Source organism: Ochotona princeps, chromosome 18, assembly GCF_030435755.1.
Source record: "Ochotona princeps isolate mOchPri1 chromosome 18, mOchPri1.hap1, whole genome shotgun sequence".
Taxonomy (NCBI): Eukaryota; Metazoa; Chordata; class Mammalia; order Lagomorpha; family Ochotonidae; genus Ochotona; species Ochotona princeps.
Window position 1 is genome coordinate 19,384,579 of NC_080849.1, and position 22,015 is coordinate 19,406,593.

The 22,015-nt window shown below is 53.4% G+C and overlaps 1 protein-coding gene across 1 annotated transcript in view; it reads left to right on the forward strand.

The window, feature by feature from the left end:
* Window positions 1–22,015, forward strand: part of MYO5B (myosin VB) — a 145,342-nt gene that overhangs the window by 102,121 nt on the left and 21,206 nt on the right. The window contains exons 23-30 of the mRNA XM_058676849.1: window positions 4,777–4,861; window positions 6,000–6,133; window positions 7,179–7,298; window positions 9,431–9,571; window positions 12,886–12,951; window positions 14,221–14,460; window positions 15,175–15,275; window positions 21,785–21,983. Of these exons, the coding sequence (XP_058532832.1) occupies window positions 4,777–4,861; window positions 6,000–6,133; window positions 7,179–7,298; window positions 9,431–9,571; window positions 12,886–12,951; window positions 14,221–14,460; window positions 15,175–15,275; window positions 21,785–21,983 (1,086 nt within the window). The remainder of the gene's footprint in view (window positions 1–4,776; window positions 4,862–5,999; window positions 6,134–7,178; window positions 7,299–9,430; window positions 9,572–12,885; window positions 12,952–14,220; window positions 14,461–15,174; window positions 15,276–21,784; window positions 21,984–22,015) is intronic.

A 22,015-nucleotide genomic window follows, 5' to 3' on the forward strand; every position in this document is an offset into this window, starting at 1 on the left:
GGATGACTCAGAGGACACCTTGTTTTGTCCCAGCTACACTTGCTGAGGAAACACCTCGCTGCTTCCCACCCCTCTCACTCCCTTAATGGAGCTACTGGGTGGGGTTTCATGAGTCCTGGAACTCAGCTAAGGTGTCATTTGTCCTGGTCATAGCCGCACTCAGTGCACCCGATGTTGTCGACAGCTCACAGGGCTGAGCCGTGTGGCTGCAGAGCTCTGTCACCCACCGATGCTGAGCTGCTGGGCACGAGGAACTGGGGCAGCACCATCTGCCCTTTCCGGGGTGTGGAGCTGACCACAGGTTGGTTCTCTTCGTGCCATTCACTAAAGAGTGGAAGCATGGATGCCTCTCTCAAACCGTTCAGGCAAGCAAGACGGACAGGTGCCCAGGTGCTCTTCAAATGAGAGTTGCTACTCTGAGCTCCAGGAGGTAGTGGTGCTCTCGCTTTGTAGACCAGGCTCAGGATTTTAGATCGTGGCTCGTTGCTGTGGATAGAGATTTTGCCGCTCGCTGGGTGGATTGTGTCAGGGCCTGAGCACTGTATACTGTTCAGGAGAAGATGAGTGGTCTTGGGAACCTTCTCAGGCACCTGCTGGGTAGAGAAGGGAATGTGAAGTCTGGCTCCAGTACCTTTGCAGCCTTCTATGACCCACCCCGCAAGCTCACCTCAGCTTCCCTAGCAGTTGGTGGAATCAGCAGCCACACCTGCTTCTCCTTCCTGTCCTGCTCCTCCTAACTGTGGTGCCTTCCAGCTTGGGGCTTGGCTTCCCAGCTGCCTACAAAGTGTGGTTGACCCTGTAGATTGTGTCTGATGTGACTCCTGCATCCAGAAAAAGTGAGTGCAATCCTGATTACTTGCCAAGCTAGCTTAAAGGTGCTCGTGAAGTCATTTAGTGGGGAACTATAATTATAGCGATTAGATACACTTCAGGAAGTTTCCCCTTCATGTTAAATGCTTCTGAATTGAAGTGTCTGATTAAACAAGCTCATCAAGTAATTCAATTTGTACATGTGTTCTAATATTTGAACCAACTATGAAGCATTAATAAAAATGCCTTCATGGGAACCTTTCTTCTTGGTTAAGGCAAGTATTGGCTCCTTAACTGGGTTCTGCAGGACCTGGTGTCAATGCCTCTGGCATTTGCAATGCTAGCAGCCTGCTAGTCTCAGAGCCTGCGACACCCTTCAGTAAGGTCCCTTTTTCCAGGGACCAGGGAGTCTGGTCCAGGCTGAGCAGTTGGCCAGGAAGCAATGCAGACTGATGAAGCCTCGAACAGACGCTGCGTTGCAGGATGCTGTATGACTGTGCATCCTTGCAAGATAGGAGGCCTTCATGGAGGAGTGACAGTGGACCCAGTGCCTGGGAAGAAATGAACCTGCACACAATGGAATCTTCCTGGTATGAAGGGACAGGTACTTGGTAAGGCAGCTAAGACACCACCTAGGACATCTGCCAGCCATATGGTGTGTGCCTGGGTTTGAGTCCCAGCCCTGCTCCACTTCTGGCTTCCTGTTACTGTGTACCCTGGGAGATAGTAGATGGTGGGTCCCTGTTACCCACTTGAGGAACCTTAAAATGAGTTCCCAGCTCTGACCAAGACCCAACCATTGTAGCCATTTGGGGAAAGAACCACTGGCTGGGAGATTGATTTTGTCAATTGAGATTGATTCTCTGCCTTTCAAATAAACATTCTGGAGAACCAGGTTCTAAAGCCTGGCAGGAGGCACAAGGGAAGCGCAGGAGCTGCAGGGTGGGCAGAGACCAGGTGAGAAACTGGGCCTGGGGGACATTGGGAATGTCAAAGGGAGCAATCAAGTTTATCCCAAGGATCGGGAGCAGCTGTGCAGTCTGCCCAAACTCCTGGGTCTTGCCTGGCTGCAGCTGGGTGTCATTCAGCATCATGGAGAACATCTCCCCATCCCTGCGTGTCCATGCTTGACTCCACCGCCCCCTGAAGCGGCCAGCTGACCTCCCTCTCCCTTGGCAGTCTCCTGGGCTTCCATGCTGCTGACTGAGGTCACCTCCTTATTGTGGTTCTCAGCCACGCATAATGTCACCCTTAGGGACTAGAAAAGTCCTGGTTGTCTCAAATAGGTAGGAGCATGGATAGAAGTCAGGAATGCTGCTGAACACAAAATGGTGCTTCTTCCCTGATAAAGAGGTGCCCAAATCAGGACCCAGGGCACCTGCCTCACAGGACCTGCTGTGGGCTTGTGAGGCATTGCTGCTGGTGTACCTGGCCTTGGTCCCATGAGCCTGGACAGTGTGAGGACAGCTTCCGTGAGGCTTACTCACCCGGTGTCCCTGCCAGCCATTCAGGCTATGGATGCAGAGACAGGAAATGCCTGATGGGTGCAGGACAGCCCTGCACTGTGTCATTCGGCCAGGGAGCTCTCATGCAGTGCCCATTCTCCTGTCCCCTGCCCTCATCACCAAGTCCTCTCTTAGTGGCCGCAAGGCACAAAACACAAGGAGTAGTACATAGTGCAGCTTCTTATATGTGTAGTTCTCTGCCTAGCCTCATCTGCGTCCCACCATCCCGTAGGAGAACCACCACCCTCTCACCTGCCTCTCCATAGAAAGGGGCCCTGACCCTATCCACCTATTTGTGGGGTGAGGGTCAGGGTTCCCAGAGCAGCAACGGGATCACCCAGACCCTCATCAGAGCGACTGTGTTTTAACTTGCAACTTGCAGCGGCACAGCCACAGGTGGCATCACTAGACAAGCCAAGTGTTGCTGAGTGTAGAGCATGGAGGAGGCCAATGCTCAGGCCACTTCTACATTACAGAGGGGAACTGTCCAGGAAGGTGATTTGGGGCACTGGGTGGTGTGGACAGGATTAGCAGTGGGAGCTGTGTGTGTAACCCCCCCCCCCCCAGCAGTGTTGTGTGTCTTGTTTCTCTCCCTACAACTGTGGAGGGCAAATTGTTGTCAAAACCATCTGCAGCACCTAAAGGAGAGCCAGGGCACCTGGGGTCCAAGGGCAGGTAGGGACTGTGGTGTGGCTCCTGGATCCAGCCTCCGGTCTCCAGATGCAGTGCTTAGGCAAGGGCAGCTGTGACTATGCATTCAGCTCTAGGGGTCTTGAGCTCCCCCTGTGAAGCCAGGAGAGGAAGTGGAGATGGTGTTTAAGTAGAAATCCACACCTCTAAGTTGCCAGCCCCTCTGGGGCCTCCCTTCCTGCTTTTCTGCCAAAGGAAAGTCTCTGCAAGGTGTTTCTGCTTGGAATGCAGGAGGCTCCCCAGGACATTTCCAGGTCATCTGTCATTGCTATGCTGGTGTCTCCCAGGCTGTGATCCCAGTGGCACAGCAGCTAAACCCTGTGATCCCAGGCACCTACTGGCCATCACACACTGTGTGCTTTGGCCAAGGGTAGCCTTACCCAGAGGCTTTTCTCTGCAGGCGCAGGCAGGAGGAGTCCTCAGGAAGATGGCTCAATCCAAGCCTTGATCCTGGGAGCCAGGTTGCTCCTTCTGTCCATCAGAAAACCTTGGCAGTTAAGAGTGGGAAAGCTGATCAGGCAGGCAAGCCACTAGGAGCCTGTGGTAGGCACCCATCTGCCTTTTGCTAACCTGGCGTGGAGGTCACCTCATTTAGTACAGAGAACAGCCCTATGAGGTGGGCATTAGTCCTGTGCTGAGGGGACATGTTCCTCCTCCTCTCTCAGCTGCCCATCTATGTCACAAAGACGAAATGATATGTTAGTGAGGAAGAATGCATCTGTGGGGTTCTAAAGGCAAAGATGGATTGATTGCAACTTAACCCTCATGGGATAAAAAGAAAAACCTAACATTTCCCATTCTTTCTCATACCGATAGCTTCAAATTCTATAGGATACTTCTGAATTGGTACATTTTAGAGATCCATACAAATTTTGTTCTAATAATAAATAGCAAAAAAAAAATTAAACAAAAATCTTGCCTTACATGTTTTTTTTTTCTTTTTCTTCAGAAAGACCAGGGTGTTTTTTTTTTTTTTAAGATTTATTTATTTTCATTGGAAAGGCAGATGTACAGAAAGGAAGAGAGACAGCGAGGAAGATCTTCCATCTGATGATTCACTCCCCAAGTGACCACAATGGCTGGTGCTACGCCGATCTGAAGCCAGGAGCCTGGAATTCCTCTGGGTCTCCCACATGGATGCAGGAACCAAAGACTTTGGGCCATCCTTGACTGCTTTCCCAGGTCACAAGCAGGGAGCTGGATGGATAATGGAGCTGCTGGGATTAGAACTGGCGCCCATGTGGGATCCTGGCATGTTCAAGGCGAGGACTTTAGCTGCTAGGCCACCGCTCCAGGTCCACGTTTTTTTCTTTCATGCACATTTGCTCCAGTAACATTTTGCGGGGCTGCATTAGCAGTGTTGTCTGAAGGCAATGCTGGATCGAGAGGAGTGTGAGCAAAAGCCTTCTTCCCTTGGCCACACTTCCATGTGTCATCGTCCACTTCCTTGTCCATTCACCTATTGTGAATTTCAGGTGGAATTTGGCAGGCCAGGCAAGCAAACACAGTGCAGGTGCCTGGTCCCTCTGTCCAGTCCTCAGCCAGGTGTGAGTGCACAGTGGACTTCCGTGAGGTCATGGGAGCATGTGGCGACCATGCATGAGAGGACACTCACCTGTCTTGTCTTCACGGGGCTTTTCTTTGAGTGTGCCTTTTTCCCTGCAGAATGAGAGCAGCTTTGGGAAAAGGTCTTTCATGCCTACAGTGGAGCCCCCTGCCTTCCCCATCATCCCCAGGGAGACATTCCTCCCTGTTGCTCTCTCTCTTCCAGCGTGTAGCAGATCTAGAGCAAGAAAACGCTCTCTTGAAAGATGAGAAAGAACAGCTTAACAACCAGATCCTGGGCCAGTCTAAAGGTCAGTGCCAGGGCCCTCGGGTTCCTTGTTTGTGTTGGGCGGGTGGCAGGGAGGAGTATGGGTTCTGATTGGTGCCTTCTTACTGGTTTTCCCCTGAAGACTCCCAGCAAGTGGGCAGTTAGTTAAGATGCTGGGTGGGAAATGCGCCTTGGAAAGGAGCAGTGGAAAGAAGAGGTCAGCTCTGAGGTGCAGCCGTGATGTGCAGTTGTAAAATTTGAGGAGTGGAGACGTGAGCATTGTAGACAGTAAGACGGGGAGGTGGAAGGGGATGAAGGTTGGGGCAGCCTGTGCTTAGAGCCTAACCCCATCAGGTGCTTCCTGTGGCCTCAAGGCAAAGTCTCGGGACACAGGAGTGCAGACCCTTGAGGGCTTGTGTGTGGAGTGAGGTGCCTATTACAGTCCAAGGGCTCCAGACAGCAAGCACACAGCAAGCACTCGGGAACCATCGGCACTGCCATTTCTGCACATGCCTTTTCCATGCATGGCTTCTACCATGACCAGGTGGGCGGCGAGGATGTGTGCTAAAGAGAGGGCCTTGAATCGGGTTCTGGTTCAACCCTCCACTGGCATCCCCCAGGTGCCACTGGCTGCACAAGGCCAGTGCCCATCCTTGGACCCCAGTGCGCGCCCCGGCCACTAGTACCCCAGAGAGGTCCCTCATCTGTGCATCCCTCACCCATGTCACCAGGGGGAGAAGCTCATGACCTCACTGTCCCACCCAGCCTAGAATCTAGATTGTTTCTAAATCTTAGAAACATGCTGCTTTGCAGTCATGTAACTGAGGAGTTTTGTCTGGCACCCATCTGTGTCGTCTGTTGGCCATCCTCTAACCTGAGCTTTTGGCCTGATCTTAAATCTTTCTGCACCCCCAGCACCTGCGGCAATGCTGCCGGTAGCCATGCTGCTGATAAAGGCTGACTTATCTGCCCCGCCGGGAGTAGGGCAGATTCTTCTGCCAGGCTGGAGGGAAGAGCCACCCTCACCTGGGACTCTGCAGGGGATGGGGTGGGTGGACACAAATGGATGAACAAGCCCCCTACACCCATGATGAGCTGCTGGCGACAGCTTGGTGCCCGGACATGATCCAGGGAACGTGGCTCAACACCCCCACACCTGACTACAGTATGTTCCTTTACAGATGAATCTGCCCAGAGCTCCATGAAGGAGAATCTGATGAAGAAGGAGCTGGAGGAGGAGCGGTCCCGGTACCAGAACCTGGTGAAGGAGTACTCCCGGCTGGAGCAGAGATATGACAACCTGCAGGATGAGATGGCCACTATGAAGGCAAGGAGCCCAGTCCCACTGCCCTGCCCACCTTCTTGACCCTCACCTGTGTGCCGTGCCAGCTGTTGGCACAGGGTGCCAAGCTGATATATGTACCCTGCTGGCCACTGCTGTTCTTGCTGCTGCTGCCATAAGGAGCTGGCAGGACTGCATGATGCTGAGGTTGCATATAGACCATAGATGAGAGCTGAGGGCAGATTCTACCTGCGTGTGTTGTCCATGCTGTTTCCTGTCCTGGGAGCCAGCAGTGGTGTAGCTGGAGAATTCTATCCTCAGCTTCCCCTGTGTGTGGCACAAAGGCTGCCGAGGGCCTGAATATATCCCTCGATCCCTGAGAAGCACAGGGCAGGACAGAGACACTTCGTGACTTTTTGGGATTTGTCATTTTCTCTGCAACCCCTTGACCCCACCTCAGGTTCCCTCCAGAAATGCACACTCCCGCGTTGCATAAAAACTGGGAAGAAAAATGGTATAGGAATGCATACAGAAATCTAAAATTGTCCACCCAAGCTCAGCTTCTATTTGGAAAGACAAACCAGACTTCCCAGAGACATTTGTACATGAGCCATGTGCGTGGGACCTCACTGTTCTGTGGCTCTTCCCTAGGTGGGGCTGGCAGAGTGTAGGTGCAGGGAGGACCTGTGGGAGACAGACCAGCGCCAGGAGGCTCAAGGAGAGACCAGGGACAGGGCTGCCTTGCTGCAAGTTTTGAGGGCGAGAACTGGGACAAAGAGTAATTCCCCACTGGACTTTTCTGAAAAATTAGCCAAAGGCACAGATCTCACTAAGAGACAAGGACTCGGACCCCACTGTGGAGCCCTGTTCCCTCCTGACTGCCCTGTTGGTTAGCTCAGGGATGGGTAAGCACTGCAGGTGAGAGGCTTTCTGGCATTAGCCCTATTTATCCATGTCCCAAGAAGCTGTGATCCCTGTTCTGGTTGGCAAATGAGGAAGAAGGCCAGGTGCCAGGGCCTGCAGCTCGTGCAGTCCTCAGGAACTTCACTTCTGAGCCATCATGCATTTGTTTCAACAGCAAACCCCAGGCCACAGGCGGAACCCGTCAAACCAAAGTAGCTTAGAATCAGACTCCAATTACCCCTCCATCTCCACATCTGAAGTCGGAGACGCCGAGGATGCCCTCCAGCAGGTAGAGGTGAGTCGCTCAGTCTCCTGGCTGCTGGCCCACATGGGACTGCCCAGCCACACTGCACTGGACTGTGGATGGTGGCCAGAGGCCCAGATGCCCATCCTGGAGAAAGGCTTGCTTGGGCTGCAGTGGGTTTACCTGGGCGGTGCTTGGGAATCAGCATTTCCAGTGGGACGTGATTCATGCCACTGCTCTTTCTGTGCTGTCCAGAGTGGGGGTGGGGAGGACACACGCAGTTCCTGGCTCCTCCCACAAGCCCCAGAAACCCACACAGACTGGTGGAATGGGAGGGATGGACTCAGTCATTCAAACAAATGCAGCTCAACACCACCATCTAGAGTCACAGCACATATGGTGATATTGACAAATGTGCAGGAAGACCCCTCCCACAAGACCTAGAAACTGGTAAAACCCAGAGACCACTGCCCCTTCACGCCTGCCATGCTGAGGGCCTGTATCTGTCAGTGTAGCCTCGTAGACACCCTGATTAATGGGACCCCTCAGTGGACTTTGTGGTCTTTGTGTAACTCTGTCAGAGGCCCATCAGTGTACCTGTAGCATTTGGAAGAACAAAGCACACAGACTCTACATGTAAAGTACCTAGAGATGCCCATGAGGTTGAAGTGATTTGAAACAACTGTTTTCAAAGTTTTTGGTGTTCTGAGAGACAGAGAGGAGAGTGCCTGTCTTTTCTATCGGTTGGTTTGCTCCCCAAATGCCTCAGTGGCTGAGTTGGGTTGGGTTGTGTTGGGCCAAAGCTGCAAGCCAGAAACTCTCTTACCCACATGGGGAACAGGAACCCAACATCTTAACCCATCACCTACTACTAGTACCTAGGTACTCCCAATACAGGATGCCTGCGTCTCAGCTGCCAGGCAAGACACCCACCCTACAAGTGTGTTCTAAGCATGTGTCTGTGCCAGACACTACTGCTAAATGTAGGACAGCTAAGGTAACCAAACTAGACAAGGTCCTTCCCTTAGCACACTTTCTCAATGGAACATCAGACAGTGAGCTGTTAGCAAAGAAAATATGTGATTGGATTGCAGAGGTACTGCTGCATGTTCAAAAGCAAGAGGATGATGATTGATGGGGTGGAGGGTAGAGGACTGGAAAAGGAGGTCCCAGGAGCAGGGGTCTCATTGCGGTCACACAGTTGTGTGTGGCTGCTTGCTGTATGCTCTTAGTATGTGAGGCCTGTGGGTTCACTATTGTAGCCTCTATAGTCTAGGCCCCTGTCTAGTTCTCATTGTAGGTGAACTCCAACTGTGCCACCTGAGGTTGGCCTGCGTGACTGCCTACACAGATATGAGCACTTGCCCCCTCGAGTTCTTCAAGGAAGTAGACTGCTTTAAAGCCAGCTAAACACTAAATTCAAGCTGACAGAGCCGAGCTATATTATCACACAGGGGCGTACACTGACTTAAAATCCACACATGTGTGCTGAGAGTGCCTGCGTGCAGGCAGGTACACTCATGGGTCCTGTCACCCCTGCACTTTGCAGAACCCTGGAGACCACACCCAGGCATGAACCTGAGAGAGAGAACAATCTGGGAAATTCCTGGTCTGTTAGATAGATGGATGCTGTGGCCATGCAGGTGCAGGTTCTGTCTCGAGATGCAATGAAGTCAGGCTGGTGGGCAAAGGGGAGGTGTCAGCTTGTGTCCACTGCTGGGCAGCCACATTGATTCTTCATCAGGAAATGTTATGCCCTGACTCACAATTTCTCAAGTGCTAAATGTAGGACAGCTAAGGTGACCAAGCCAGGCAAGGTCCTTGCCCGCAGCACACTTGCTCGATGGAACGCTTTCCAGAAGTAAGTTCTCTTAACATCCAAAGAAAAAAGCTGTGTCCACATCCATTTGTTCTCAGAACCTATTATGAGTCACTTGAAGTGGCTGCCACAGGAGGCATACAGAATGGCTGAGGCTCAATGTTGTCTGACAGATGGCAAGCCTGGAACACCGCTTTTAACATGAGACGTGCTGGTTGGCTGGTGCTGGCTTTGCACTGGAGACACGGATTGATGTTCAGAAAGACAGCAGGAGACAGTTTGGCTGATGGTGCCAAATGTGCTTGCTGTGACGTGCCTGCTGTGCCTTAAAACGCCTTGTGCCTGCCCCTATCTGTCTTTGAAGGAGATTGGCCTGGAGAAGGCAGCCATGGACATGACGGTCTTCCTGAAGCTGCAGAAGAGAGTGCGGGAGTTGGAGCAGGAGCGGAAGAAGCTGCAGGTGCAGCTGGAGAAGAGAGAGCAGCAGGACAGCAGAAAAGTCCAGGTGCGCAGAGGGGCTGCAGTGCCCTTGTGGGGCTGAGGAGGGAGAATGGCCCAGCCGGCACTTGCCAGGTCTCATGTGGCAGGTGTGACTACCTGGGCTCACACGATGCTGAGTGGCAGAGGGCACCTTGAACACAAGGTCTAGGAGGACCCCACACCACCAAGCTGGGCAGGAGTGAGCTTCCATGCTGTTGCCAGAGTGGAGATTTTCCCAGGGAAGCCTGGCAAGGGAGAAGGGCTTGGTGTCATCACCCACTTGCAAAGAGAGCAACTCATGCCATGAGGACTAGAGTGTACAAGAGTGTAAATATGGAAAAAGTCAGAGTTGAGCAGAGCCAACCTATTACCCTTTGGTAGGTGGACTCTGCCAAATGCTTAACTTGGCCCATTGGGCCAGGGACAGATCCAACATGCAGTGCCCTGCCTCCATCCAGATTGCTGTCAGCCTCCTGGGCCTTGGAAAAGAAATTATTTTGAAACCTTAGTACTCCAGCAGTAGTCAGTGCAAATCAAGGACCTATTGGACGCCTGTGCTGTTCTCTGGTTCCTGGCTGGTGATAGGCATGGAAAATGTGTATCAGGTGCAAAGATGGGGGAATGTAAGAAGTCCTCATCCACTGAGGAGTTTAGATTAGTTTGGGAAGAACAGACCTAGCACTGATGGAAATAGGAAACAATGTAGTGAGTGCTTACGTGCACACCAAGTGGAGTGCAGACCCAGGGACTGTGGGAACAGGGAGTGCCTGTTGCTCTAGCGGTGAGGAGATAAGAACCAGTTCTCATTTCTCTGGAGAACGAAGACCACTTCTTGTGGGCTGCAGGCCAGTTCCAACGGGGGCAGACTGGTCGTGGGTCCAGCTGACGCTGTTGGCCTGGATTGCAGGAGTTTACACTGCAACCCCAGCACAGTTTGTAGCACTGGTCTCACCTTTCCAGCCAGACGTGTGGCCCATGGTCTGCGCTGCTGCCAAAGGCTTGGTTCTCTTCCAGAGCAGTAAGTGGGGAAGGAGATATCACAGGTGGATTTCCATTTCTCAGGAGGGTTGTGTCCAGAGTGGGGAATGAAAGCGTCAGCTTTGTCCAGGACTCCGCCCTTGATCAGGGGAGCTGCCCTACATGCCAGACGAGCACAGGTTAAATACAGCTGGCTCAACTTGCAGTGGGGCTGTGTTCCCACATAAACTCATCCCAGATCAAAAACATGACAGGTCAAAAGTGCAGTGAGCTTGGCCTGAGCAGCCAGCCTCCCAGCTCAGCAGCACAACCCACTGAAGGCTGTGGGTCACTTTCCCTTGTGATGCTGCCATCCCACTCTTCAGGAGTATAGTGCTGCGTGTCAGAATCACAGGGCAGTCCCTATTGTATATACACCAGTTTCACACCATCACAGAGTTGAACCTTCCTAAGTTGAGAATCATCTATGTAAAGCCGCCCAGGCAATGTCAAGTATAATCAACCCACCCAGCCACATCCCGACTTCCCCATCACTGAAAGGGCCAGATAATTTTGTAATCTTGGATTTGAAACTTCTCAATGCCAAATCGAAGATTGGTGCCTGGTTCCTTGGAAAATAATCAAGTGAAAATTAGAAGAGTAGTAGGGCCTCAGCGCTGTCACAGATAGAGCTTCTCTAAGTCGAATACCCTGGTTGATAGAAGAGTACAGACTCCCTCAGCAGCTTTCTGCACTTCTGGAGGTCAAGTTCTTGGAACCACCCTTGATCCCAAGAGGAATCTGGAGCTACTTGACTCTTTATCCTAGAGAGAGATGGCCCTGGGTCTCACTCTGAGGAGTAACCAGGAAATCTGGACTGTACCATCCACGTGGGGGTGACTGAGTTGCCACAAGGGCCAGCTTCTGTGATGGCTACCAGCTACCAGTGTGTCTAACTGCCCTCCCTACCCCCTTCTGTCTCACTCTGTTTCCTCAGGCCCAGCAAAGCCACCTTGGCTCCCAGTGTGATTCCAAGGGGCTGTTCACTCAGAAATGTGTCTGCCAGGCTATCTTAAAATAGCACCTGGAGCTAGTGCAAGTGGCCTCTGTGGTCATGGGGGCAAATCCATGCCACGTCAAACAAGGGCAGACTTCTGCCTGGGGCATTGCCCTCTACCACAATTGATGGCTGGACATGGGGCGGAGAGTGGTAGCTTGGAGATCTTTCCCCAGCTTGCAGGCCTGGAAGCATGCAGCAAATGGAAGTGGTCTTCACTTGGAAAAGGTGGTGGAAAATGCCCAGCCTCCCATCATCCCCATCTGTCAACCCCAGGCCCTCCCACAGCTGGTGGCAGCCATACCTGGACTTCAGGGTCATCTTACTTGGGGCTGTCTCAGTCCTCAGCCCTTCTGCTTCAGAGGACCATCACTCAGTGACCGATTCATGAACCTGTGTGCATCCGATAGCAATCCTGTAATTACAGGAACCCTTGGCTCAGCTGACTCCTAATGAGTGTTATTCCAGCCCTTCCCAGCCACAGCCACCAGCTGTAGCATGGACGAGCTGTCCTGTCACTTGTTGTAATGCCACAAAGGCAATAGGCTTCTAAGCACAAGCGATTAGAGTTGAGACACGGACTGTATAGGAGCACACCCCACACCCACTCCCAGATGTACTTAAGCCCAGCTCACGAGCCACAGGGGGTGTGAGTGTCCTGTGGCTGCCCAAGCCAAGTGCTGCAGACTGGATGGCTTTGAACAACGAGAAGGTACCGTGAATTGTGGAGGTCACAAATCCAGGTGTTGACACAGCCGTGGGCTCTCGGACGCTCCCAGGGAGTCTGTTCCATGCCTTTCTCTTTGCTACTGATATTGCTGGTGGTCCTGGGGGGCCGGGCCTTGCTGTTGCCCCCCTCCAGCCTCTGCCTCATCTTCATATGGCCGTCTCCTCTGTGTGTACATCTGGCCATCCTATAAGGGGTGCAGGCATCCTGGATAGTTGTTCACCATAATGAGCTTATCCACAAAAAGCCTGTTTGCAAATCAGGTCAGAGTCTCTGTCAACCTGGAGTTAGGGCTTCAGTGCATTCTGTTTTTAGGGAAGGGAAGCACCATTCAACCTCTGACAGGCGTCACCCATTTTCAACTTGTGTGTGCCTGGGGGAAAGATGAGATATGTAAGTAGAGCCAGGGTGGGAGGGGGCTGGTGATAGCCAAGTACAGAGCTGCCTGTCAAAGTGGGGGAGGAACTGTACTTGTGGAAAGCTGGGGTGCTGAACACTTGTGCGTTGGCAGAATGAGCAAGCCTAACCCTGGGTGGTTGCGGACACTTTGCTCAGCGCTCACCTGTGACACCTTTCTCCCTCCCCCCCATCTATGCAGGCAGAGCAACCAAAGAATGACTTGGATTTGGACCAGGATGCAGATCTAGCCTACAACAGTCTGAAGGTGAGACTCATGCTGCATGCCCTCCTCCCTGCTATAGCACAAAGCACAAAGCACGTATCAGGAGACAAGGTCCCACCTCCAGTGTGCCCACCAGCAGGGCCACAGACAGACCACTTCCCTTTTCACTCTTTCACAAGGAAGGAACAATTCTTGTTGGCTATATAGGATAATGGTGCATGGTTTTCCACCTGACAACAGTGTCAGTGAAAATGTGACCGTGGGGGTAAAATCACTCTGGGAAAAAAAAAAACACAGAATTTGCATGGACAGGTGTAAGGTGGGGGGACCTCCTGGTGCACCCAGTGCTGGCCCCCCAAAGGAGATGGACCAGAGGGGGATGGTGGAGAGTCTCGGGTTGAAAAACAGGCCCATGGCAGGGAGGAAAGGGACAGAACAGCCCCACCCCCTTGCTCCCAAAACCTTGGCAATGGGGAAAATTTCCTAACATGATTGTGTTCGATTTCTGAGCCAGTTTCTAAGCACTGAAAATCCTCTCAATCCTTTCACTATTGATAATATTGCTATGATCAATAATGCTGTGAAGAGACTTTGAGAGAGACCAGGTCATCTCCTAAGTAGCCCATGGCAGTCCTTCGGGGGCTGAGCAAGGTCACTGCATGGATTGCTCTTGTGGTTGGACTGTGGGACAGAGCCAGTTCACAGCCTCCTCTCACTGTATGGATCCAGTGAGTCTTACTGGTTTGCAATGGGAAGATGTCAGGACTGTGGACTAGAGAACAGTGGACAGAAACGGTGCTTCTCCGTTAGCTGTGCAAGGTTCGCATCTCTTTCCCCTCGAGGCTGTGCTCCACGTGGTCGCCTTTATGGGCTGCTTTCTGGGGACATATTCAAGTTCTAAACAGACCACACCCCCATAAGGAACTACATGTATCACATGACTCAAAAACTGCATGAAACCCGGAGAAGGTTGCAGATGCGAAATACACACATTTTTAAAAAGAAGATAATGATAGCCACTTGTGCTGGCTGCCATGCAGCCAGCTGCCTGTCCCATGTCTGTCTGGTCTGGCCACTTGATAAGAGGAACCTTGGTGACTGCAAAGGCATCCCAGGGGCTTGGGGGTGGGACACGGTGCTGTGGTCCTCTGCTCACCCTCCCGGAGAGACCTCCAGCCTGCCCAGTCGGAAGAAGGCTGTTTTCAGCTTGCCCTGTAGATGGGGCAGGGGAGGCCCCCTTACCCCGGAGGCAGCTCCCCGGAAGGACTGCTGCTGGGAGTGACACGGGTATGGCCCCTGCCCGTCTTCCAGAGGCAGGAGCTGGAGTCGGAGAACAAGAGGCTGAAGAATGACCTGAACGAGCTGAGGAAAGCCGTGGCTGACCACGCTGCCCAGGACAACTCCACGCGCAGCTCCCCTGACAGTTATAGCCTCCTGCTGAACCAGCTCAGGCTGGCCAACGAGGAGCTGGAGGTGCGCAAGGAGGAGGTGCTCATCCTTAGGACGCAGATCATGAGTGCCGACCAGCGCCGGCTGGCTGGCAGGAACTTGGTGAGGATGCCGGGCAGGGGCGCCACTAGGGGATGGGTTTGTGTTTTTCTCATGCGGTTCTGTCCCCACTGAGGAGGTGAGCAGACTCTCTCTTCTTCTGGAGTTTCCTCTAAAGGCAGAGCAAGGGGCTGGCTGGTATCTTAGCATGACCACTTCTGAGAGATGGTTCGAGAAGCTTCTGTGATTAACACGAAAGTGTGCAAAAGGAGGCAGATGCAGAGTCAGAGATGCTGAGGTGGTCTTGTGAACCACACTTATCTGTTGCTATTTGCTTTGTGTCTGAAGTGGATAGGGGAAGCAGGTTCAGCTCTGCCCTCTAGGGTGTCAGGCCTCTCGTGCTGTGCGTTCCTGATGTTGTCACCTTCTGGGGCAGCTTGTGGAGCCCCAGGGGAGTAGGGTGGGGGGACAAAGACCACGGAGGTCAGGCTGGGCCACCTCTGGCCATGGGCCCTGGGCAGCTGAGGCTGGGGGCGAGTGGGCAGTAATGAGCAGGTTTCCTCATGCTCTCTGCACTAGGGGCACATTGTCTCCCCCACTGCTCTGCCTCACTCCCAGGCCTTTAGAAATGGGCCTGCTGTAGTCCTGCCTGGGTTGACCTGCCGTGACCTGGGCTCGTCCCGGCCTCCTGTCCCTTCTAAAACCTCAATGTATGACACGTGTCACAGCAGCTGTTTGCACACTGAAGTCACTTACTCTTCATTGGGGGCCTTCCAGGAGCCCAACATTAATGCCAGAACAAGCTGGCCCAACAGCGAGAAGCATGTGGACCAGGAAGACGCCATTGAGGCTTATCACGGTGTCTGCCAGGCAAACAGGTAAGGCCTGTCTCTCACTAGATGCTACTGTGGGCCTGGCTCACCCTGCTCCGCTAAGACCTGTTCCCGGGCACTGACCACACACCCCGTGTTGGGGTTGGGGGGGCAGAGGTGAAGGGACCAGCCAAGAATGACATTTCTCAAGGAGAGGAAGATGGCCTAAAGGGAGCCTGGCTAGTCATGGGAGCCTGCTAAGCAGCTGCTGGGGCCTCACTGGCGCAGGCCAGCAGCCAGCACACAGAGGAGCCACCTGGCTGGGCAAGGAAGGGAGGAAGGGAGCGTCTCGCCTCTCATGCAGTGCTGAATGGGGTTTCCTAGGTTGTCCTTCACCGCCACTTCTGGTGCCTCCTTAGGGGTGAGCCAAGCAAGGGTTAAGGCTGGAGAGGGAGGTGGGCAGGCAGCTGGGCCAGAGCTGCAGGGCAAAAGGGAGGGCCTGGACACAACACTGCTGCCTGCTCAGTGACTGACTCAGTTTCTTCCTGTTTGTTTTGGGGGCAGTTGTAGCAGGACAGGCACACCTCCCTGCTCCAGGGCAGCCCTCCTGGCAGTACTGCTTCCCTGCTGCTCTCTGTAGCTTCTCCTGCCCCTCTGAGCACCTGTGACAACACAGCAGGCCGCTGCCCTGGCCACCTCAGCCAGTGTGGGTTCAGAATGGCGGAACATAGCCGACACTTGTGAAAAGCATCACTAGGTGGCGCTGTGAGCGGGGCTGCAGCATTTAGCCCAGCTCCCCAGTGCTACCATTCCCACACCTGCTGATCCAGTCCCACTCATGGCAGTGAGGACACAGATTCCACCCGGGATGGGGATGGGGACAGCACCCAGTTGAGTCCAAGAAGAACCCTGGAGGCCCGGCCCTGAATTGGAAGTCAGAGGGTGGAACTGTTACTGCAAGCAGGCCCCAGCAGGAAATCAAGGGTATCGCAAGAAATAATTCTCACTGAAGGAGGGGGAGAGGGAATGAGGGTGACTTTCACAGGTGAAACTGGAGTCAGGATCCAGTGCTTTTAAATTAGCTCAAGTTGAAGATAAGCGAAATGAATAGCAGAGAAGGACACAGGTGAGCTGAAAGTGAAAAAGCAGCCAGTGGCAGTGGCTGAGCTGCAGGCCCTCCCTGTCTGGGATCCAGCCCCAGCTTAGATTTTTCCCAGGGGTTGCTCAGTCATTGGATTTGTCTTGCTTTGAGAGTGATAAAGATGGAGATGATAAAATAAAAATAGCTTTTATTATAGCTTAAAATAACTCCAGTTGCTGCAGATCCAGCATACAATAGGAAACTAATGGCCTGAGTTAAAACAGAAAAAGAGCAGGGGCCTGGGGCAGGGAAATGACCGTGGGGGGGGGGGGGTTGTTGAGGAGATGTTACCCAGCCTTGTGATTTCCCTGGGCCTCCCTGCGTGGGCTGCCAAAGACCAAGGGGCTTTGAAGACCAAGGGACAGTGGCCCTGCCCTGCCTCCAGGCTCTAGGAAAGAAATGAAGCATTTATTTGGGTACAAACAGCCCCCCTGTAATCCCAGGCTGGTGTTGTGGTATAGGCAGTTAAACCACTGTGTTCAAGCCAGGTATCCTATGCAGGAGCTAGTATTCCCAGCTGCTGATCCAGCTGCTTACACCTCTGCCACCCACACAGGAGACTAGGGCGGAGTTCCGGGCTCCTGACTGTGGTCTGGCCCAGCCCTAGCTGCAGAGGCCATTTGAGGGGTGAATTGATCGATCTCCCTCCTCTCTCTCTCTCCCTCCCTCCCTTCTGTGTGTGTCTCTCTCCCTTTTTCACTCTGCCTTTCATGTGAAGAGGTTAAAACTAGATCTGAAATCCAAGCATGGCTCAGGACATGCATTCCCCATGATCCTTAGGCAGGCCCCGTGTTAGCGAGTTTTACGCAAGAGCTCAGAGCCCTTTGGAATGTCACTGCAATCCACCCCCTCCCCGGGAAGACAGGTGAAGTTTCTGGGAATGCTCTGTGGTTTCTCACTGCTGTGTCTGATGCTTCTCATGTTTTATATGGCGAGGGGGGGAGAGAGGAATCTTTGGAATAGGGCTCGGCACTGTGACTGCACACAGGGGTGCCTCCTTTTTCAAAGAACTGGATTCCTGTGGGCTGTTGGGGCTTTTCCTCACACCTGCAGGTGGCGCCCTGGATGGAGGGACCCTGAGACTCCTGCAGGATTGGGTTCCTTTTATCTGGGCACACAGGGTTCTTTAGAGCTGGCTGTGTTTTCATTTACTCACGTGCCCAGGATTGCCCAATTCTCTGACTCCACCTTTGGCCCTGATGCCTCGTGTGTTACAGAATGCAGAACTCTGGGCACTTCCTACCCAGGCTTATGGTGGCTTCCGAGACCCTCACCTGTGACAGGGGGCGGCTGGAGTAAAGGGATCCCATGTTCAACTCTGATGACGTTCTCTCTGGGTCCCCCAAGAACTGCAGCTGCTCTCCCTCCTCCAGCCCTTCACTGGGGTTAAAACATTGGTCGCCAGGAAACCCTAAGTAGTACACCTAAGAAGGTGCCATGCTAAGCTCCCAGCCCTCACCCATAACACAGCTCCAGATTGCTTTATGGTTTGCTGGGACACAGGACACGTGGGCCAGCAAAGTGCAGCAAGGGCAGAGAAGGCAGAGTCCACGACCAGAGACTGATCAGGGAGGCCCAGCTGAGTGCAGAGTCCCCAGGGGAGACTTGGTGCCAGAGGCCTTTTCCATTGCCCTGCTGAAGGGAGGAGCTGGGACGGTATCAGGAGCACCCAGCAGCCAGAGGACATGCAGCACCCTGGATTTGTGCTCCCTACCACCTTCCCTTCCCTCACTTCAAGCCCCAGGGTGGCTAAACTGGGGTGGGGAGAAGGGATAGGGTACTTAGTGGCTCATCTAGGCCACACACACTCTAGAGACAGTGCTGGCCCCTTGGGAGCTGGGCAAGATTGGAGGGGTGCTACCCATTCTGGCAGGTGGCGCTTCCTGCTGCCTCCCAGAGAACCTGGGATACAACCAGCAGAGGGCGCTCCTGGTCACTGAAGTCTTTGGCAGCAATGGATGGGGCAGTCTGCCCACCACACCCCCAAAGGATCTCTCCAGGCCCAGGGCAGCAGTCAGCACAGGCCCAGAGCGCTTTGCCAGAGTCAGCAGACACCAAGTTTGTAGCTGTGCCTTTATACCTGATTCTGTACTAAGAGCTGGAATTAGAGTCAGCTGATTGTTTAAGCCAGATTAAAGGTTAAGCTTCTTGCCAGACTGAGCCCAGTGGCTGCTGGCTCCACCCTGAAGCTTCCCCTGGGAGAGGCCTACCCCCAATTCCTTTCTGAATTTCCGTGTTGGGGTTTGAGACCACAGCGGTGCTTTCACTTCAACCCTTGCTGCCACACGCTGCTGATCACAGAACTGCAATTCTTGGTGCTCCCTGGCCACAGGTGTGCCCAGCTGTGATTCCTGGTGTGTTCCACAGGTGCCCATGTGCAAGTCAGTGATGGAGACCTGGGCATGGGGGCTGGAGGTAGAGGTACGGGCATTCCAGTGAGCAGGTGCAGGAGGTCATGGGAGTCCTGAAGCCTTTGGTCGTCTTCGCTTCCAAGCCTGGCTAAAATTGCCTCCTGGGCTCTCTGTTGCCTATCTCCTCTCTACACCAGACACCTTGTTTTTCTGCCTTTGTTTCTAGCAAGACTGAGGATTGGGGCTATTTGAATGAAGATGGAGAACTCGGCCTGGCCTACCAAGGCCTAAAGCAAGTTGCCAGGTCAAATGTGTTCCTCCCTTCTTTCCTTCCTTCCTTCCTTCCTTTCTGTGTCTGCTTTGTCTGTTGTGCTATTCATGTCCTTGCCCAATTGTATCTCAACTACAGTGAGTCCAAGGACAAGGGACACTGCTCACAGAGGGTGCTGGCCAGGGAGGCCCTGGAGGTCACAAACCTGCCGCTTCGTGTCCAGACTGTGCAGATGAGGTCAAGAGAGAGGCTGCTTGTTCAGGTCCAGGTGGTAACACAGGGTAGCCCAGGTGAACCTTAGAAACCAGGCGACCCAACCAAACGTTCCATAGATGAGGAAACAGACAAGAGGCACACAGGCCTAGAAGGCTGCTGCCCTCTGGGGGCTCTTTGCGCTCTGCAGTGTACCTTCTACCTGTCGAGTCACTCCCCAACTCGATAGGATCAGCCAAAAGTGTCAGCCCAGTCTTTGCTGCTGTTCCTGCATTTGGGGACCTCCTGGTAGCACATGGGCTGGTGCTCTTCATGGGGGCTCCTTAGAGCTGTCCATAGCCAAGTGCAGTGCTTGCCCCATGCCATCTCGCCTTCACAACCACCTCATGGCCAGGAGAGCCATGGAACATGGAGGGTTTGGTGATATCAGAGCGTAAGCTGGTAACTTAGTGGCCTTTGGTAGTGAGTGAGCAGGTTAGGCACAGGCAGCAGACACAACAGCAGGATTGCCTGACCTATGCTCATTTCCAGCAGGTGGGTGTGTGGCCTTGCTTCGTTCACTTGAGCCTCCCTAGAGACGAGTGAGGCCAGAGTCACCTGCCTGGCTTCTTAAACAAGAGTAAACTCAGAGAGGTAGCTTAAGTATAGAGCCCCACCCCCTTCTGCCACTGGCTGGCAGTGCTCTTAACAGGAGTCTAGACCCCTCCAGCGTGTATCCTATTCCCCCTCATGGTGTCATCATGGGGGTCCCAGTGCAGCGACACAAAGTATCTCTCCCCAGCAAAGCCAAGGGTGGCCTATCCATGAGGTAGTAAGGCTTTTGGCTCTGCAGCTTTGCTCTTCCACTACGGGCAAGGCACGGGCTATATGCTGTATCTTGGCTTCCTCCTCTGTGGCCTGTGGCTGGGAACAGAACTTTCCTGGAAGTGTCCTTGTAAAAAGTCAGGCTCATACAGATAAAGCACTTGCCACCTGCCTTACAGGTAGTAAGCGCAAAAGGAATACTAGCTGCTGTTTCTGACTGTCGTGATGATTTGGTAAGACCCAGTTCCTGTCCCACCCATAAGCCTGTTTTGTTGGAGGAGGGGCCTGAGGGTGAAACTGCTGGTGCCCGTCCCAGCTGCAGATGGGGTGGGGTGATACATTAGCAGATAGCTGGAGTCGGTGTCAGTGTAGTGGGAGCTCAGGCTGGGGAACCAGTCCTCCTGGTTTCCTCACCTCTCACCTGGTGAACTCTCCTGCCTGGTGCTTGGATGGGAATCTTGCCCTGGCACACATCCCCAGGCTGAGTCACTCACAGTCCACCTGGAAACCTAGGAAGAGCCCCGAGATGGGAACAAGTGACATTTCACTGGGAGACATCCTCTGGGCGGTGGGCCCACAGTGTCTCATGGAGTTCGTAGCATGCTGATGACTGCTTTTAGCATGCTGTGGCCAATGGTGGATGACCTCTGAATGGCTGTGTAGCACCTCCAGTGTTGATTCAATTGCCAGACTCTACCCAACAGCCCCTGCCAGAAATGTGCCAGCCCTCCAGCCACACGGCCAGCTCCCCCTCTCCATTTTCCCCTCCTTGACAGGCTCCCTCCTCTCCTGCGGACATCGGTACTCTCTAGTATAGCAGAACTGCCAAACCACAGTGCCTGTCCACCTGTTGGCCTCCAGGGCAGTCAGCAAGTCACCAACTGCTGCCTAACAGTGCCCAGCTCAGGGCATAACCTCTGCATCTCAGGAAGAGAGGGGGCAAGCGCTTCCCCCAGACAGACCTTGCCACAGAGGTTTTAATGACACTTAGGTCCAGTATCCTGCCAACCTCACATGGAGTGTGAAGTCGGGAAGCAGCGTCACAGGCATGTTCGTATGCACCTACCTCCAGAAAACACTGCTCTGAGCCTTTGCAGGCTCCCTACCTGCCATGGTGATGGAGCAGATGTCTTTCAGAACTGTCCTGTATGTCCCTTGGGGACCTGGCCTTCTGAGGCTTGTGGCCAGCCTTTCCTAGAGTCCCTCCAGATCTCTGCTGCTTGTCCTGAGCCTAGGTGATCTTAAACCTCCCCTCCCCCATCCATCATTTCTAAACTGTCTTGGCTTGTGGCTGGTGAAGGTGGGAGTGAGACCGTGGGAATAATAATAGTGAGAATAAAAGGAACAAGAATAATATTTTGCGTTTTGAAAACCCATGTGGTATCTACCATAGGGAAAATAGGAAATGAATAGCTCAGTTGATCAGTTTTGTCTGGGTTTGTCAACACCGGGGTGGGTGTGAGTATCTTTTTTAAAAAATATGGTGGGCAGTTTCTTTCAGCCGCTGGCCTTTGGATAGAGGGAATCTCTGAACCCTCGACCAATGGACTCTGCTCACAAAATGAGAAATCGGAGCCGAGGAAACTGCCCAAGAGCAAGACTAACTTTGGCCTCTGTTTCCCATTCTGTCAGATGAGCTGCCAGCCTGTTCCGCTTGTCTGATGACCGACCCCAGTGTCCAGCGCCTGCTGTGTGCTTTGCCACTCCCTGTCGTGTTTCTGCCCGGGGCCCCTCTCCTGGAGACGCTGACCCGGAGCTGCCCGGTGTGGTCATTGTCCTCTTCTGCCTGGCACAGGTTGCTGGAAGCACAACTACAGGCCCAGAGCCTGGAGCACGAGGAGGAGGTGGAGCGGCTGAAGGCCCAGGTGGAAGCCCTGAAGGAGGAGCTGGACCGACAGCAGCAGACCTTCTCGCAGACACTGCTGCTCTCCCCAGAGGCCCAGGTGGAGTTTGGTGTCCAGCAGGAGATGTCCCGGCTGACCAATGAGAATCTGGTGAGCAACCATGCTCTGAGGAGTCCTGGGTG